The sequence below is a fragment of the Kogia breviceps genome, chromosome 15, assembly GCF_026419965.1.
Source record: "Kogia breviceps isolate mKogBre1 chromosome 15, mKogBre1 haplotype 1, whole genome shotgun sequence".
In the NCBI taxonomy this organism is placed as follows: Eukaryota; Metazoa; Chordata; class Mammalia; order Artiodactyla; family Physeteridae; genus Kogia; species Kogia breviceps.
Genome location: NC_081324.1, coordinates 15,191,587 through 15,211,096, shown reverse-complemented (window position 1 = coordinate 15,211,096; position 19,510 = coordinate 15,191,587). Strand labels below are relative to the sequence as shown.

The window sequence follows — 19,510 nt, the reverse complement described above, 5'->3', positions numbered from 1 at the left end:
GTCTGTGTAGGCTACTTGCAGCAGAGTCACCTGAGGTGCTTTTAAAAAATACAGGATAAATTCCTGGAGATTGACAGCTTGGGTGGGACTCAGTAATCTGGACTTTCCTCAAAACTTCCTGAAGCTTTCTAATGAGTAATGGTGGTTTGTTTTGGTTTGCTTTGCTTTTTTGCCTCGCCGTGTGGCATGCGGGATCTTAGCTCCCCGACCAGGGATCGAACCCTCACCCCCTGCAGTGGAAGCGCGGAGTCTTAACCACTAGGCCACCAGGGAAGTCCTACTAATGGTGGTTTTGAACCACTGGACTCAATAAGTGGTAGGACTGGTTCTACACCATAGAGTCTGGATTTATGACATTCATGCGTGAATAGCAACTTCTCCAAGACATGAACAGTCTTTGATTCAAAGTGAGGTTTCTTGTGCCTGAAGAGGGTCCTTAAAAGGTTTTCCTCGGGCACCACCCTCAGCCTTTCAACCCTTGGACATCCTTTGGCCAAAGGTCTCTGCCATTGTGAGCTCATGAAGGGATTTGGGGACTCTGGCTCCCTGCGGCAGCCTCCACTCATTCACGGACACAGGTGGGCGTTCATTCACCCCCTCCTCTGTACATCCATCAAGTGTTTATTTGCCCTGCTCTGTGGCAGGCACGGCGTGAAGCCCTGGGAATACGCCGTTGACAAGCACGGGTGCCACTTCTGCTCTTACAGTGTCCTGGGGGGAGGGTGGTAATAAACCACACCCCAAGTACCTAATGACAATGACCTGAGAACTCTGAAAGCCTGATCCCAAGTGGGAGGCTGGAGATAGAATTTCTGGGAAACTAACCTTAAACTGGGATTTGAAAAACAATAATAAGCAGTATTTGTTGAGGCCTCATGACATGTCAAGTACTGTTCTAAGCACTTGACAGAAACCAAGGCTGATTTAATCCCAACACAGACTCTGAAATAGGCACCCCTCTCATCCTCATTTGCACATGGAGACACTGAGGCATGGAGATAAGTCACATACCCGAGGCCACAGCCAGGTGGGGGGACCGGATTTAAATCCGAGCAGTTGGAGTCCGGAGCCCACCCTTGTGGCCACTGCGTCCTGGTGGCTTTCAGATGAGTAGAGTTAACCTCTCAGGGGGTTTCTGAAAAATTCTCTCCAGGAGTTTGTCTGCTGCAGTGTGATATGGGCTTTGAAGGTGGGAATGATTTAGCACGTTTGTAGTTCTTGAGGCTTTTGAGAGGAATTTTGTGTTTTCTCAACGCTTGAAGGAGAATGAAGACCAAGGAAGCTTAAGGGAGGGTCTTACCGTCAGATGTGGGAAGCCAGGGCTCCTCTGCACATGCTGCTTCCTCCCTAGCTTTGCTCGGTCTCCCCGCAGCCGCCCAGCAGGCCCCTCGCTCCCTGCCGGTTCTGCAGACACGCTCAGGGCCAGAAAACACAGAGGACCCTTGAAGAGGTTAGCACCCTGTGGTTTCCAGATCCACGCTGGGAATGGGATGCCTTTGTGACTAGACAGCTGGTAATTTCTTCCTCTGGCATCAAATGAGGCTCATGGCCTCGGAAAGCCTTCTCAGATATGGAGGAGCCCCATCTTAGGACATGTCTTCTTTTACAGAGACTGGACCTGAGGCAAATGTGCTTCAGGATGCACAGCAAATTGGTGTCCAACATGAGCAATCAACCAAGTCCAGTGAAGGAGTGTCTTTTATTCTAACTAGATCTGCACTGGAAGGGCGATCATACCCCATGATCTCACTTTATACAATCCTAGGAGGGGGCTTCCCTGGTGGCGCAGTGGTTAAGAATCTTCCTGCCAATGCCGGGGACACGGGTTCGAGCCCTGGAACAGGAAGATCCCACATGCTGTGGAGCAACTAAGCCCGTGAGCCACAACTACTGAAGCCCGCGTTCCTAGAGCCCGTGCTCTGCAACGAGAAGCCACCGCAATGAGAAGCCCACGCTCGCCGCAACTAGAGAAAGCCCGCGCGCAGCAACGGAGACCCGACGCAGCCAAACATAAATAAATAAAATAAATAAATGAATGAATGAGTAAATAAATAAACAAATAAATAAAAATCCTAGGAGGGATTTTATAAGGGTCTGTCTTATAAGGGTCAGGAGCCTGTTAACTGTCTAGATATTCTACCCTTCGGCGCCTGCCGTTGGCAGTGTTAGAAAAACACTATTTAGCCAATCGTCAAATGTTAAGGATCCAAAATATCGCGTTCCAGCGTGGTCTGACCTGTAGACATTTGGTTGGGGAAGTAACCATTTCCAGCTCCAGAAATTTGATTTGTCAGTTACTCTTCGGTACAGAGAAATGAGGCAGGTTGCAAGGACCCCGCTGAAGAGGATAACAAGGTTGAGAGGGTCTAGGTTTAAGCAAGTATCATCAGGACTTCATCAAGGAGTAGGCCGGGAGCTGGTGACAGAGGGACGCAATGGGGACGCGAGCAGCAGTGTCTGCCTGCGTGGCTGCAGCAAGCTGTACACTGGAGGGAACAGGAGAACGCTTTCTGCACTTTGCAATGGATTTGCAAGGAGACCTCCTCTCTCCCCAGACTGTGCCATCCCAGCTGGGAATCTAGGAGTTGGGTCTCCTTTGAGGATGGCCTGAATCTCAGCCCTGTCTCAGAGAGGAGTGGCTGGTTAGCAGAGAGCTCCAGCATTTTCCCCCCAGCTGCCCGACTTCTGTGTCATGACGCTGCTTCCTGGGATGGCAAAGAGGGTGCTTTAGGGCTCAACCCACTCTGCTCTTGGATGGGAATATTTCTCACGGGAACATCGAGGCTACGCTAACCTGGCAGACGGGTCTCCTAAAGTGTAAGGCCCCACCTTGCAGCTGGGGGGCTTCTGCCCCTAAGAAGAGATTTTTCCTGGGGCCAGTTACCAGGGAGGAGGAAGTCCTAAGACTGGAAGACAGAACGAAGAGGGCAGAATATAGTCAAGAGAGAGAGAGACAGACCTCTAATACTTTCCTTTGTTCAAGGCTACATTGTCACAAAGTTTAGTGAAGGTGAGAATTACCTGGGGATCTTGATAAAAATCAGGTTCCTGATTCCTGCTTGTTTGCAAGCCTAAAGCAGGTGATTCTGATGACCACACTTTAAGAAACACTGATATTGACACAAAGGGGCAGGATGTTCCAAAGTATGGTCCTAGGAGTATAGGATATTAAATCAGCGCCCACTACACGGAGAGGGATAAGGAGAAGGAAGGCGCTGGCATCAGGAGGCTTCCGCCGTTGGGTACCTCCCCCGACGGTGCTGTTACCAGAGCAAAAGGAGCTGCAAAATCTCAATGCCTCCCTTGCTTCCACCTCTTTCTCCAGAAGCTCGGTGCTTGCTCATGAAAAAGCTCATCAACAAGGTGACCTGTTGACTGCATAGGGAGAGACTGGCTGATATCCAATGTACCAGACATCTTGCTCACCTGATTATGAAGGACCTCATAGGCAGCGGTGCTCTTTGGTGACAGTCACATGGGATACAATTATTGTCACCCGTGGGGCTCATTCTGAGAGGATTTTACATGTAACCTTCCCGCAGATGGTGTCAATACTTCCTCTAGTCTTCCTCCTTCCAAGCTTCCACTCATCCAGCCAGATGGTCAGTTGCTGCCCAGGAATTAGTGAAGAACCCTATCTCTGACCATCTCTCCTTTAAGGAAGTTGAAGTTCTGCTCATTGCAAGGATTTCTTTGTCCTGCACGGCTACCCCTGACTGGGGCTATAATACCACATCGTCTTCCGCCTTGTTTCAGAATCAACCTCTTCTTCTTAGTTATCTGGTCCTGGGGAAGCACCTATGAACAGCCATGGCCAGGAAGCTGCCACAGAGAATGAAGCAGGTCCAAGAGGTTTTCCAGCAGATACTACAGAAGCAGCAGAATTTTTGTGTTTATCTCACTTCTGCCTTCCAAATCTCTCCTCGGATATTAAATCAGTGCCCAGGACACGTATGCAAACTGAGACTCGGGAATAACCCCACAGCCCCACGGTTCCCCCACGTCAGTGGTTCTTAAACTTTTGACCTCATGACCTCCTAACACCTTCAGAATTATCTGGGGTCCCATAGAGCCTTTGTTTATTATACAAAGGGTTATACCTATTGATATTACCGTATTAGAAACTAAAACTGAAAAAATTTAATATTAATTTATTTAAATACAACAATAAATTTATTACATGCTAACATAACATATTTTTATGAAAAAGTGCCTATATTTTCAAAACCAGAATTAGTGAGAAGAATGCCATTGTGTCACAGTTTTGCAAATCTCTGTAATGTCCAGTTTAATGGAAGATATATCTGCTTCTTCTATCGTCTACTACTTTCAGTCTATTGGAATATCACACATAGTGTAGATTCTGGAAAACTCCAGCGTATACTCACGAGTGAATGGGAGGATAAAAAAGGAAATAATGTCTTAGTATTATTATGCAAATAGTTTTGACGTTGTGGATCCCCTGGGAGGCTCTCGGGGACTCTGGGTTGTGGGGTGATGATCTTGGGTACCAAGATCATATTTTGAGAATCATTGCTCTAAATAATATGCAAATTAAAGCAATAAATGACTCTGGTCATAAATACATCCTGCCTAACAGAGGGTCTCTGTGATAAAGCCCAACACAACAGCTACTGAGCAGGAATTTATAATTTGCAAAAATGAAGGACATGGTAAGATACATGCATATACTCATATATATACAACATATATATATGATATAAGAGACATATATATTCATATACGTAAACATGTTTTCTTTCTTACCTTCCAAATTTTCTCTTAACATAGACTAGAAAAATCACTATTACCTGCCTCGATGATTTCTCTTACCTCCTCTGCTCGCAGAACATTATGAAACAAGCATAACAACAGTTTCAGACCTGTGGATCTGTGTCATGGCAGACTTTCATCATCTTTCCTCTCTTTGGTGGGAGAAGTCAATTCCTAGGCTCTGCTTGCTTTGATTTGAAGAAATAGACGTGCAGAATCCAAGAGAAAGCCTTAGATGCAGGTGTTCAGGTGGCCACGAGAGGGCAGCACCTGAGCGAACAGGGCAGAGCTCCATTGCCCTTTTTTTAAACATCTTTATTGGAGTATAATTGCTTTGCAATGGCGTGTTAGTTTCTGCTTTATAACAAAGTGAATCAGTTATACATATACATGTATCCCCATATCTCTTCCCTCTTGTGTCTCCCTCCCTCCCACGCTCCCTATCCCACCCTTCTAGGTGGTCACAAAGCACCGAGCTGATCTCCCTGTGCTATGCGGCTGCTTCCCACTAGCTAGCGATTTTACGTTTGGTAGTGTATATATGTCCATGCCACTCTCTCACTTCGTCACAGCTTACCCTTCCCCCTCTCTATATCCTCAAGTCCATTCTCTGGTAGATCTGTGTCTTTATTCCCATCTTACCCCTAGGTTCTTCATAACCTTTTCTTTTTTTCCCCTTAGATTCCATATATATGTGTTAGCATATGGTATTCGTTTTTCTCTTTCTGACTTACTTCACTCTGCATGACAGACTCTCCATTGCCTTTTGAAACTCACCAGAAGCTTCCTAGAAAAGCTGCAGACTTGAACTGAGAATTAGAAGCATCAGAGGATTCATGGTTTCCAGCCTACTAGGAAATTTTGATTGTCATGAGGACCAAAATAAGGTTTCTACTTAATCCTTTTGGAAATATATCTATGATTTCTAACCTAATATGTCTGATATTTTTCAACTGAAAACAGCTTATGTCTTTTCAGTGATTTCTACTGCCTTCTTCCTGAGGAAGTTGAAATGAAACTAATGTTTCATTTTCCTTTTTTTTAATCATTAATATGAGGACTGCCTGTCTGACTTGACCTCAAAGTTCCTGCATCTTTTTGTTTTGTTTTTGCGGTACGCGGGCCTCTCACTGTTGCGGCCTCTCCCTTTGCGGAGCACAGGCTCCGGACGCGCAGGCTCAGCGGCCATGGCTCACGGGCCCAGCCGCTCCGCGGCATGTGGGATCCTCCTGGACCGGGGCACGAACCCGCGTCCCCTGCATCGGCAGGCGGACTCTCAACCACTGCGCCACCAGGGAAGCCCCCTGCGTCTTTTAATACCCATTGCATCAGACAAATGCCCAGATGTGCCCTCCCCACTTCCAGCCCCACCCGAGCTGAGGGTTGATGCTGGACCTCCTCCCTTGGTGATGGAGACGGCGTGGAGGGCGCCGGTGCTCCTGGTGAGAGGACGGCTTGGGGAACTTCCTGCTCAGCTCTAGGCTGCCCTGGGTGTTCCAGGACCTCTGATCAAAGCCGACCATGGGGGTCAGCTCAGAGATATCACACACCCAAGGAAACATGGAACCCACACGCACTTGAGGAGTGAGGAAAGGTTCAAGTGCCTCTGGGACCACTTGGGACCAGATGCTCAAGACTTGGTGCCCTCTGGTGTTGCCCAGCCCTCAGCCTGATTTCCACAGTCCCCCTTAAAAGCTTCATTGGTACATCTTTGGGTCTTGAATGGAGTCCTGCAGCATTGACGATGAAGCTGCCCTTGGTATCACAATGAGACAAGTGCAGAGTGACCCTGGCTAAGGCAGAGCTTTGTCTAAGCAGGTGCTTCTTTCTAGCCTGGTCCCTGTAGCCGCAGCCTCACCCGGGAACGTGCTCGACATGCAAATTCTCAGTTTCCACCCCAGACCACCTGCATCAGGAAGTCTGGGGATGGAGCCCAGCAATCAGTGTTTCCACAGCCCCTCGGGATAATTCTGATGCACACTCAAGTTTAAGAACTAGCAAAGCAATATTTAAGTGGTTTGTTCATGGTTGCAAAGCCAGATGAAGCTGGAAGTAAATGACAGGGAAAATGAAAGTGGGAATATTAAAAAAAGAGTAAAAACAGAAGAGAAACATTTTCAAGCAAGTGTAGAGGAAGAGAGCTCCCTGCCTGGGTGTGTGAGAAACGATAAGTTGCACCTGCTCTAGAAAGTTGTCAGCAGCTGAATATCTATCCAGAGCTTTCCACCCTGCTATGGCAAATTTATCTGGCTAAAAACAACTCTTGGGTTAGTGACCTTTTATTCAGCTAATATTACTCCTCTCATGGCCTCCAAAGCACACAGAGAAATTGGAGAACTGATGAAAATCTTTAAAGTCTACTAAATACCAAAGCCTTCCCAAACACTGTGTACTTTTCAGAGTGAGTTTCTTTTTATTGGGATTTCCGATTGTTGAAAGGTTATCTGCCTCCTGTTCCTGTAGGGATTAAAATAAAACAAAAGAGAGGAGAACATGCTGTGATATGTGATGTGTGCTTCCCTCCACTGGCTGGGCCTGGCTGCGGATGGTCAGGGGGAGGATTCCGAAGTGCTCCCCGCACCCGGAATGAGAACGTTCACCAGCGTGAAGTGATACCTTCCAGGTCTTTGCAGCTCTCGCTGCCAGAGGGGCGTGTGGCTGCTTCGTGCCTCAGTTTCTTTTTCTGGAAAGTGATCACTTTGAGGTGTTCCTACCCCGGAGAGCCGCTGTGCCCCTCTGTTCATCCTTATTCCTTTTCTCTCCTCTTATTACTCTCTGGCTCTTTTCTGTTTGACAGCTATCCCTACTCCTTGAATTTCTCTCTTGGATCCAGCAATGGAGTTTTTTCTTCCGCTTACAATTTTCTCTTTTTCTCCTTTCTCCTTTCTCTCTCACTCTCTAATTCCTGCCTCGTTCTTCTCACTGATCTTGTCACCTTGTCCATCTTTGTGAGAGAGACTGTGCTGTTTTGTAATCTTAATTTCCATTTCATCCAGCGAGCCACTTCCCTGGCTTGTTTGAGCCCTGCAAAATCTCTGCCTTGAGGATTAGTAGAACTGGAAGTTGGAAGGCCTGGTTTTGAACCGTGAAACAAGCCACCTGAGTTAGCCTCAGTTTCCCCATCTGTAAAGCGCTTACCGTGTACCAGACAGGATTACCTCTTCAAATCCTCGTAACAACCCTTTGAAATAAGTACTAAACAACATTTGAAGTAGGTGCTATTAATACCCCCATTTTATTTTTTATTTTTATTTTTTTGTGTGCGGTACGCGGGCCTCTCACTGTTGTGGCCTCTCCCGTTGCGGAGCACAGGCTCCGGACACACAGGCTCAGCGGCCACGGCTCACGGGCCCAGCCGCTCCGCGGCATGTGGGATCTTCCCGGACCGGGGCACGAACCCGTGTCCCCTGCATCGGCAGGCGGACTCTCAACCACTGCGCCACCAGGGAAGCCCAATACCCCCATTTTATATTGAGGGAAATAAAGTTCAGAGGAGTTGAGTGAATTCCCCAATATCACACAGCTAGTAAATGGCAAAGCTGGGATTCCTATCAGACATATGCCCCCAGAGGCTATGCCCTTCACATGACTTATTACTGACAGTGGCTCTTCCTACCTTGCAGTTATGTTATAAGAAGGAAATGAAACAACATCTGTAAGAACCTTTTGGAAATGTTAAACCACCACGTGAAGGGAAGGAAGCGCACTTGATTTTTTCAAGCTGGTGGTAGGCCCTCACCTCACCCCACCTTTCCATCATATCTGCCAAAGTGGTCGAATAAGAGAGAACCAAAGGAAAACAATTTTAAAAGTCTGAAGCACAAACTTAGAAGCTATAAGATGAACCTACATGTAGGCTGCTGCGGCCAGAGCGATAAAACAAGCCCTCCTTCCCCACTGTTGTCCCAGACATTCGTGCACCCCAAGCACCCCAAGAATAACAACCAGGGCCAGGCTACGGTACGGCAGGGACTGGTAGGAATCTAACACCAGGGCTTTCCCTCAGCAAATGGAGTTTTTTCTTCCACTTGTAATTTTCTCTTCTTCTCCATTCTCATTTCTCTTTTTCTCTCTAATTCCTGCCTCTGTCTTCTCACCTTTTCCCTCTTTGTGAGAGAGATGGTTATTTATCCACCCACATCCATGTTCGTTTTCGTGCATAAGAGCAGACACATAAGAGCAGATACTTAATAGTGGGGCACATGGTTGCCCAGCTGAACGCCATTTCCCAGCCTTCCTTGCAGGTATCGTCATGTGACCAAGCTCCCACCAATAGAAGATGAGCAGAAGTGGTGTGCACCACCAGCTGAGACATGTGACAGCTGCTGTGCTCACTTCCTGTGCTCTTCCTTCTTCCTGCAGCCCGGACCTTGGACATGGCAGAGACCCATCCTTGACCAGCCATACCATGCCAGTGCCATAAAAGATACAGACGGGAGCCTTCCTGCAACCCGTCTTATGAAAGTGAGAGAAACTTTGTTCTTTAAAACACTCTACTGTTGAGTCTCTTTGCTAGAGCAGCCTTATATGGTCCTATGATACAGCTTTCCCCCCTGCCTTGTCCTCCCTCTACCGCTTCACACTCTTCATTCTTTTTTTTTTTCACACTCTTCATTCTTTTCCATCGTCACCTCCCATCCACCCGCAGGGTCCTAGAACCAGCTCTGCTTGAAACTTCTTGACAATCACATAAATGTGAGGGCTCCCTTTACCTTAATTAATAGAAAGGTAGGGAGAATGTGAAGCTAACTGTCTCCATCTCAGAAGACCAATCTCAAAGAACTGTTAAAAGTGAATTATTTTCTAATTATTAAAAAAATACTGGAACTAGTAAGTGATTATAGCTGGGTTGCAGGATACAAGGTTAATATACAAAAATAAATCATTTGTTAATATACAAAAGAAATAATTTCTCATTCAATATACAAAAATAAATCATTTTCCCAATATGAACAAGTGGAATTTGAAATTTAAAAATACAACTCTGGGACTTCCCTGGCAGTCCAGTGGTTAAAACTCCATGCTTCCACTGCAGGGACACGGGTTCTATGCACGGTCGGAGAACTAAGATCCTGCGTGCCACATGGCACGGCAAAAAAACAAAAACAAAAAACCCACCACCACCACCACCACCACCACCAACTAAAAAACCAAACCAAAAAAACCCAGAAACCACTATGTACATATCACCCAGAAAAATGAAATCCTTAGATATAAATCTAAAAACGTATGTACAAAATCTATATGAAGAAAACTATAAAATTCTGGTGAAAGAAATCAAAGAACTAAGTAAATAGAGAGATATTCCATGTTTGTGTGTAGGAAATCTCAATACTTTAAAAATATCAGTTCTTCCCAACCTGAGCTATATATTCAGTCCAATTCCAGCAAGTTATTTTGTGAATAGCAACAAACTGATTTTTTTTTTTTTTTTGCTTTTGCACCATTTACTTATTGCCTTCACCATGTTACAAGAGGACTATTCATGATAGGTAGTATTTGGTGACCACTTAACTTTGGGCCCCTCCATTCCCTGTGCAAAAACCACCTCTCTCCCTCCTGACCTTTCTCCTCCTCTTGAGCTGGGAAGCCTGGGATGGTGGTTGGGGGGCCATCACCCCACAGTGGCCCGGGGGCTTCAGAAGCACAACCACGCATAGCCTCTCAAAGAGGCAACCAACGAACTAATGTTACAGTTTACATGGAGAGGCCAAAGATCCAGTACAACTAACACAATACAAAAGAAGAATAAAGTTGGAGGACTGACACTCTCCAACTTCAAGACTTACTATAAAAGCTGCAGTAGTCAAGACAATGTGATGTTGGCCAAAGAACAGACAAGTACTTCAATGGAACAGAATGGATAATCCAGAAATAGACGCACATAAGCATAGCAAACTGATCTTTGACGAAGGAGCAAAGGCAATACATGGAGTAAAGAGAGTCTCTTCAACAAATAGCTCTGGAACAACAGGACATGCACTTGCAAAAAAAAAAAAGAATGAACCTACATACACACCTCATACCCTTCACAAAAATTAAGTCAAAATGGATCACAGACCTAAATGTAAAATACAAAACTATGAAAATCCTAGAAAATAACGTAGAAGAAAATCTAAATGATCTTGGGTTTGGCGATAACGTGTTTTTCCTTTGGCGATAACTTTTTAGATACAACACCAAAGCCATGATCCATGAAAAAAAATTGATAAGCTGGACTATAAAATTAAAAATTTCTGCTCTGTAAAAGACATTGGGAAGAGAATGAGGAGACAACCCACTGGGAGAAAATATTTACCAAAGACACATCTGATAAAGGACTATTATCCAAAATGGTACAGCCACCTTGGAAGACAGTTTGGCTGCTTCTTATAAAAATAAACACACTCTTGCCATAAGATCCAGCAATCACGCTCCTTGGTATTTACCGAAAAGAGCTGAAAATGTATGTCCACACAAAACATGCACATGAATGTTTATAGCAGATTTATTCATAATTGCCAAAACTTGGAAGGAACCCAGATGTCTTTCCGTAGGTGAATGGATAAACTGGTATGTCCAGACAATGGAATATTATTCAGCACTAAAAAGAAATGAACTATCAACTTAGGAAATGACATGGAGAAATCTTCAATATGTATGACTAAGTGAAAGAAGCCTATTTGAAAAGGCTGCATATTGTATGACTCCATCTATATGACATTCTAGAAAAGGCAAAACAATGGACACAGTAAAAAAGACCAGTAGTTGCTAGGGGTTACTGGGGAGGAAGGATGAATAGGTGGAACACAGAGGATTTTTTCGAGCAGGAAACCACTCCGTGTGATACTATACTGGTGGATACATGTCATTATGAATTTGTCCAAAACTGTAGAATGCACAATACCAAGAGTGAATTGTAATATAAACTATGGACTTCTGGGAGATGATGACGTGTCAATGTAGGTTCATCAATGAACAAATGTCCCACTCTGGTGGGATGTTGATAATGGGGGAGGCTATACATGTGTGAGGGCAGGGAATATATGGGAAATCTCTGTATCTTTGCTCAGTATTGCTATGAATCTAAAACTGTTCCCAGGAAGTCCTTAAAAAGTAGGAATTTTCAATTCAGAAACTCAGAGATATTAATGAAAGCTAAAGGAAAAGAAATAAAATGGATAACTAATAAGAACCTGCTGTATAAAAAAATAAATAAAATTCAAAAAAAAAAAAAGAAAGAAACCAAAGAAAATAAATCACTCACAACTGTACCACCCAAAGTGGCGGAGAGATGACTGTTAACATTTTGGTGTGTATACTTGCAGGATTTTTTTCTATGTAGACATTCATTTTCCCCCTAAACAAATTTAAATGTCCATTTAAATTTCCTTCCAGAGTAACTTTATCACTTCGTGTCTTATATTCATGTTTCAGTTGTTGATTTTGACATTACAAAACAAATGATAACTCTGAAAGCATATGATAGGAAAATTCTTTTCTTTGGTATTTAAAAAGAAGGGTCTATGAGTTCATAAAAAAGAAAAAAAATCCCTCGATAATGGCAGGCATATAAGAAAATTAAAGTTGGTATCTTAAAAAGTTCTTTAACAGACTTATACTTGCCAAGGGGGAGAAGCACTTAGGGAGGGATCGATTGGGAGTTTGGGATTAGCAGATGCAAACTATTATATAGAGAATGGGTAACAACATGGTCCTACAGTACAGCAGAGAACTATATTCAATATCCTGTGATAAACCATAATGGAAAAGAACATGAAAAAGAATGTATATGTATGTATAACTGAATCACTTTGCTGTACAGTAGAAATTAACACATTGTAAATCAACTATACTTCAATAAAGTAAATTTTTAAAAAAAGTTCTTTAGGGCTTCCCTGGTGGCGCAGTGGTTAAAACTCCGCCTGCTAATGCAGGGGACACGGGTTCAAGCCCTGGTTCAGGAAGATCCCACATGCCGCAGAACAACTAAGCCCATGTGCCACAGCTACTGAGCCTGCGCTCTAGAGCCCGCGAGCCACAACTACTGAAGCCTGAACACCTAGAGCCCGTGCTCCACAACAGGTGAAGCCACCGCAATGAGAAGCCTGCACACCTCAGTGAACAGTAGCCCCTGTTCGCCGCAACTACGGAAAGCCCACGAACAGCAATGAGGACCCAACACAGCCAAAAATAAATAAATTTTTATTTAAAAAAAGGAGTATTAAAAAAAGAAACTTCTTTAATGTAGTTTACCAAAAATCCATGTCTATTTATTTAATACATGTGCCAATAAAAGTACTTAGTATTTCCTGACTCAGCAATTAGAGACAGACACATTTGTTCCATATAATGCAGGCAGAGTCTGCCTGACACCTGGCTGTGTGGGCAGAGATGTGCTGGCTGTTTATGAATTCAGTAACACCCGTTTCATCTGCTCTTAGTTACTCTACTCCTCTTGAATTCAGACGCAGACTAGTTCTGAAAGAATGCAATTTCTAGTGTTTCTCTGGTCAGCCAGCTTACTCACGTTACTTCTATGCCATATGTCCTTAAAGCATAAAAATGGTCCCTCTGCATATGCAAAAGAACAAGCGGCTAATTCTCTGACCTGTGGACGGGCAGGTAACTGCTCCTGTAACTTAGATGAAGTGAGGGGAGTTTCCATTTCATCCACTAAACACGATTTCCTTTCATCCACTAATAAAAATAAGTCTAACAGATATCTCATGACCAGTTTCTAATGGGGTCTGCTCCAATCCACTACAACAGAGAGGGAACTTTCACTTGCTGCTGTGAACAGGAGAATGAGTTTGGTTAAGCAAGATGGGGGATGTTTTCCAGAGGGGAGGGGGGGGGTGATATTTTTATCAGGTGTGGAAGTGAGCCTTTCGAGGCATTAACAAGGATGGAGGGCCTGCTGTGTACCTGAAGATGTGCTAATCCTTTTAAGATGGATTATTTGACTGAAAACCCAACCCAAAGTCACTGCTATAATTTCCATAATATAATTGAGGAAAGTGAGACTCAGAGAGGTGAAGTAACTTGCCCAAGGTCACACAGCTAGTAACTGAGAGAGAAGGGTCAGCTGATTCTTGGGCTTTTGCTCTTAATCCGAACTCAAACAAAGAATAGAAGGCAGTCCTTAGCGCAGTAGACTGCAGGCACCGAGAACAAAGATGGTCAAGTACAGATAGAGGCTGTGACCCATCGGGCAGCCCCATTCCAACTGATACCTGCCCCTTGGCTACAGGAACATCACCCTCACAGGGACCGGGACCTCATTTGGGATAAGGCTGCTGGCTCGCTTGGGCACATGGGGCTGCTTCCAACACCCGTTGTGTGGCCTGGCTGAACGCTAAGAAGCGGAGGGGACCAAGTGGAGACTGGTGTCCATGCCCTGCCTCAGCCCTGCCTTTGCCCTTTCTCTGCGTCCAGGCAGGTGGCATAACCCACCTCCTCTCTCCATTGTCTTGACCTTTCCCTGAGAAAGAGTTCTAGAAAAGTTCCTCTGATGGGCTGAACGTTTGCCTTGGGGTCAAGGCCTTCTGATTTGTCACTTCCAGGCTCATTTGTCTGTTCAACAGCAGTGCACACGAGATGGTGCTGGGGCTGTCCCTGGGTTTCCTGACCTGCTGCTCCCGGCTCCTCAGGGGTGTCTGGCCAGCCTCCTGTTTACCCGGGAATCGTGTTGTCCTTCAACCCCTGACTGCCCTGCCTTCCTCCCCTATGTCCATATCCCTCTCAGGGTTCTGTTTTCACTTTCTGCCTGGTTTGCCTCCAACCCCCTCTTTCTCATGGATTCCTGGTTGTTAACCTGATTTGATCATTCCGTCGCTCATGGTGGGAGTCCTTCTAGAATCTGTAGACTGAGCGGGAGTATTGTAAACAGGGGCTGGCACCCGTGCTGGGGTCAGACATGGGTAGACGGGTTGAAGGAGAGTTGAGCTTAGGTGGGAAAGGCCTTGGTCAGGAAGGAAACATCAAGAATCGATGCTGAAATCTGAGCCAAAGAAATAGCAAAATCCCCAGCCCGAGAAAAACCTGAGACAAGAGCCAGCTGGGGCTGGTGTGGACGGAAGTGAGAAACCACGTGTGTTGAATCTGGATGAAATGGGGAGAGAGACGTCTGCTGAGATTGGGTGGATTCGGAAGGCCTAAGGTTGTATTTAAAACCCGGCTTCTGGTTGGCCTGGCAGATCTCCTGTACGAGCAAGTGCCTCTCATTCCAGACCATTCTGCGGGCCCCTGAAGACAGATCTGCCTCAGCTCCCCTTCCCAAGGCTCTTACAGGACCTGGGTCATCACTGAAAAAGGCAGCTGATTTGCATAACCACAGCCGACCTGATCCATGGAAAATAGTTGAGTTAAATTGTGTTAGAACTTGGGTTCTTCTTCCTGGAAGGTCTTTGGGGTTACATGGATGGTTTGGCAGGAAACCCTTTGAAGCATTGGGGGCCATGAATCTAAGAGCCAACCGAGCTCCGGAACCCACTGCGAGCCACGGAGTCCCAAACCCTTGTGTTTGGGATCCTGATTTGTCTTGACATTGTTCCTTCTCTTCCCTGCAGCCTCCTGCTCTCACTTTATGGCTGAATTGAGAGGTAGATGCCAGAACTTTGCTTAGTTTATGGGTGTGAAGCTGACTCTGCAGACTTTTGAGCTTTCCTGAAACATTTATACTGACTTTGCGGCAGCACGAGGTGTAATGAATGACATGGGCTTTACAGGTGTCCTTCGCCCCTATGAATCAGCGTGAAACAGTGGACCCCGTGGTGGGATCTCTTAAAACTGGCAGCCTTGTGGTCACTTTGTAGGTGGGTCAGTATAGCACACTCAAAGTGGGCTGCATTGACCCCAGATTCTAAGAATACTCCCCAGTTTTGTTCTCTTTATTCATGGTAGTTGTTTAAAGGTGCAGCAACTGGTCTTTCACCTCGAAAGGAATAGCTCAACACAATCCAGACTATTGATCTTCCAGAAACTTCACTAAGATGGCAAAAGTGAAAAATTTTTTCTCACTCCCTCTAGTTTGCATGTTTCTGAGGCAACATGCAAGGCACCAAAAGTACTTACTACTTCCTCGGATTTCCCTGGTGGTCTTCTGGTTAGGATTCTGGGCTTTCACTACCATGGCCCGGGGCCTGGGTTCAATCCCTGGTTGGGGAACTGAGATCCCACAACCTGCACGGTGCAGCCAAAAAAAAAAGGTACTTACTACTACATGTTCATCAGCTCCAGCCAGTATAATTTTATCAATGTAATGGAACAATGTGATGTTTTTCAGAGTGTCATGGTGTGTCAAGAGTGTCAAGATCTCCGGAAACAACATTATGGCAGAGAGCAGGAAAGCCGACATAATTCCAAGGCAAGACTATGAAGGTATACTGACGGCCTTGCCAGGTAAAAGCAAATTGCGTATGGTGGCCCTTACAAATTGGCATGGAAAAAAGACTTATTTAGGACAATAGCTGCATACCAAGTGCCCGGGGCTGTGTTTATTTGCTCATGGAAAAAGTCTGGGATAGCGGCTACAATTGGAGTCACCACCTGATTAAGTTTACAGTAGTCCATAGCCATTCTCCAAGATCCATGCAACTTCCTTTTTTTTTCTTCTTTTCTTTTCTTTTTTCTTTTTTTTTAAAAAAGATTTTTTTTCTTGTTCTGCATGCAACTTCTGCACAGGCTGAACATGTGAGTTAATGGAGATGTGATGGATATCACCATTCCTCCATCCTTTAATCCTTTAATGGTGGCCTGGATCACTGTAACTCCCCCAAGGATGGGATTTTGCTTCTGGTTTAGTATCTTGGTAGGGAGGGGACATTCTTTTGGCTTTTACTTAGCTCTTCCTACAATAATGGCCCTTACTGGATCAGAGAGAGAACGTGGGGATTCTGAGAGTGGGCAAATATATCTATTCCAAATACACATCCAAGAACTGAGGAAATGGACCACAGGTGAGTCCATACACCGACAAGTTCCACTGTGAGTCAAATTTGACCTAAGGCTTAGTCTATCACATGATCACTATAAGCTCCTACTTTGACTTGTCACATTTTAGGTCTCTAGGAATATAAAGTCAATTCAGAGACAGTGTAGAGTAATCTCCCCAAGACCTGGGTATTTCCTCTTCCTCAGTGTGCAGTCACTCCTGTAAATAGCCATAGGTCCTAGGCGAAGAATTAAGATATATGCCACCTGATCGTGGAGAAGTTCTCTGAGGTGTGACAGACTGGGGCTGGGAAGGAGGAAGCTGGTACTGATGAGACTCCCTGGGAAGCTACACCCTGGAGTGCTACTTACACTTGCTAGGGAGCCATCCTTTGTGGAGCTGAGGAGACTTGTTGGAGGCTGAGGATCACTGGGTGTCTCACATGCCACTGGAACAAATGTATAATGACATGTGTCCACCAGTATAGCATCCGACAAAGTAGTTTCACTGCCCTCTGTGCTCTGCCTATTCATTGTCCCCACTAACCCCTGGCAACCATTGATCTTTTTCCTGTCTCCATAGTTTTGACTTTTCCAGAATGTCATATAGTGGGAATCATATCATAAGTAGCCTTTTCAAATTGGCTTCTTTCACTTAGTAGAATGCATTTAAGTTTCCTTCATATCTTTTCATGTCTTGATAGCTCATCTCTTTCTAGCATTGAATAATATTCCACTGTCTGGATGTATCACCGTTTGTTTATCCATTTGACACTGAAGGATACCTTGGTTGCTTCTCAGTTTTGACAATTATGAGTAAAGCTGCTGTAAACGTTCATGGGCAGGTTTTGTGTGGACATAGGTTTTCAACTCTTTTGGGTAAATACCAAGGAGCATGATTGCTGGATCTGATAGTTAAGACTATGTAAGAAATGAACAAACTCTTTTCCAAAGTGACTGTAACCAATGTAGCTTTTAGTTTATGGATGAGGAAAAGGGTTCATGAAAGTTAATCAACTAGTCCAAGACTGGAAGGTACCTGGGGTTTCCCACTCAATGTCATTCTGCGTTGCTCCTTACCCAGTGCTCAAAATATGCAGCAGCATGGAGGCAAAGTCTGAAGGATGTGCCCTAAGGATATCGGATGGGTAAAACCTGGGCGCCACGTTTGTTGGTCACAGTGATGTGAATTCTCACCCTTCTCCCGCAAACCTGCTTTGCCCATAGCTTTCCTCGCCTCAGCTGAGGGCAACTCTATCCTTCCAGTTCCTCAGGCTAAAAACCTTGGAGTCAGCCTTAACTTCTTTTCTTCTCTCATACTCTGTATCTGTTCTTTCAAAAAATCCTGAGGACTCTACCTTCAAAATATATCCAGAATGTGAACATATCTAGATACTTTCATTTCTACCATTTTGGTTCCGGCAACTGTTAGTGCTGGTTGTAATGATCACCCTATCTTCCTGATTGACTGATGACAATTTTATATTATACATCTGATGTTTGGAAAATTTTTATGCAGATTAGCTTCTGGCTCTATACCTTTCAAACCTTGTTTCTTTTCTATTATTCACTTATTTCCAAGGCCAGGTGCTGTAGGAGACCCTCATATCAGGATACCACCTCTAGTGCAACTTTCTGCCACTATGTCAGGTGAATTGGTACAGCGGGTGGTAGTATTCCTAGAAGCCATTCCTACACAAGGATGGCAGGAAATAGCCATGAACCACAGAAATATATGTACTAAACCCAAACTAAATGTATCTCCACTCAAATTCTCCTTAGCTGGATCCTCAAAATGTTCCTTGTCCCTCCAGCATGAAGAGAAGTATGATGGAGGGGAAGTTGGAATGCAAAGAAATGGGAATCAACCAATAGCAATTCAAATATCTTGCCTTTTTAATAATTAAAAAAATGTTTATTTATTTATTTGGCTGCACCGGGTCTTAGTTGTGGCACATGGGATCTTCGTTGCCGTGTGCAGGACCTTTAGTTGCAGCATGCGGGACCTAGTTCCCAGACCAGGGATCGAACCCAGGCCCCCTGCACTGGGAGTGCAGAGTCTTAACCACTGGACCACCAGGGAAGTCCCAAATATCTTGCTTTTTAAACTCTTACAAAACCATATGACCATTTTTCTTCAAGGCTTTGTAAGGGGCCTCTGCAAGTGAAGTGTCCCGAAGTGTACGTTTCAGTAGCTTCCTGGCAAGTCAACTTGTGGGTTATTTTAAATTGCCACCTGCTCCCTTCCCGCAGAGCTTCTCCTCTCTCTTATCTGCTTTTCCTACTTCCATAGCACCACTGCTCCTTAGGTACTCTATAATTTACTTATTTATTATGTTTCCCGCTGCTAGATATTCACTGTTTCTTGTGTCTAAAATAGGGCCAGGTGCATAGTAGATGCCCAAAAAGATTTGTGAATAAATGAATGAAATAAATAATGCATAAATGAGTGAGTGAATAAGCTAAATATAATCTAGGATCAGGATTACCATAATCCAGTATTTGGAAATTTAAAAATTTGAGTTCTATTCCAAACTCTGCCACTTTACCTTGACCATGTCATTTAACCTTTCTGGGCTTCTGTTTCCTTGTGCATAAAATTAATTGGCTATTTTTTCATTCAATTAACATCCGTTGCGACACAGCTGTGATCAGAGGATACATTATTGTATTCTCTTGTTTCCTTGCTTTCAAATCCTGTTATTCTTGCAGAGCGCGGAACTCGGAGGCTTCAAAATTCCCGCCTCTTCCAGGCCCCGCCCACACGCCGAGCCCATGTTTAGACTCCTCCCCTAGTCCGCACAGCCTGCCCCAGTGCAGAAGC

General features: G+C 44.8%; 2 protein-coding genes across 2 annotated transcripts in view; one reads left to right on the top strand and one right to left on the bottom strand.

Moving 5' to 3' along the window:
• The window catches only part of LOC131742747 (O-acyltransferase like protein-like), a 93,035-nt gene extending 76,886 nt beyond the window's left edge, over positions 1–16,149 (top strand). The window contains exon 8 of the mRNA XM_067014992.1: positions 16,040–16,149. Within this exon, the coding sequence (XP_066871093.1) occupies positions 16,040–16,132 (93 nt within the window). The 3' untranslated portion in view covers positions 16,133–16,149. The remainder of the gene's footprint in view (positions 1–16,039) is intronic.
• LMAN1 (lectin, mannose binding 1) overlaps positions 1–19,510 on the bottom strand; it is a 240,022-nt gene that overhangs the window by 59,208 nt on the left and 161,304 nt on the right. The gene's annotated exons all lie outside the window — the stretch shown is intronic.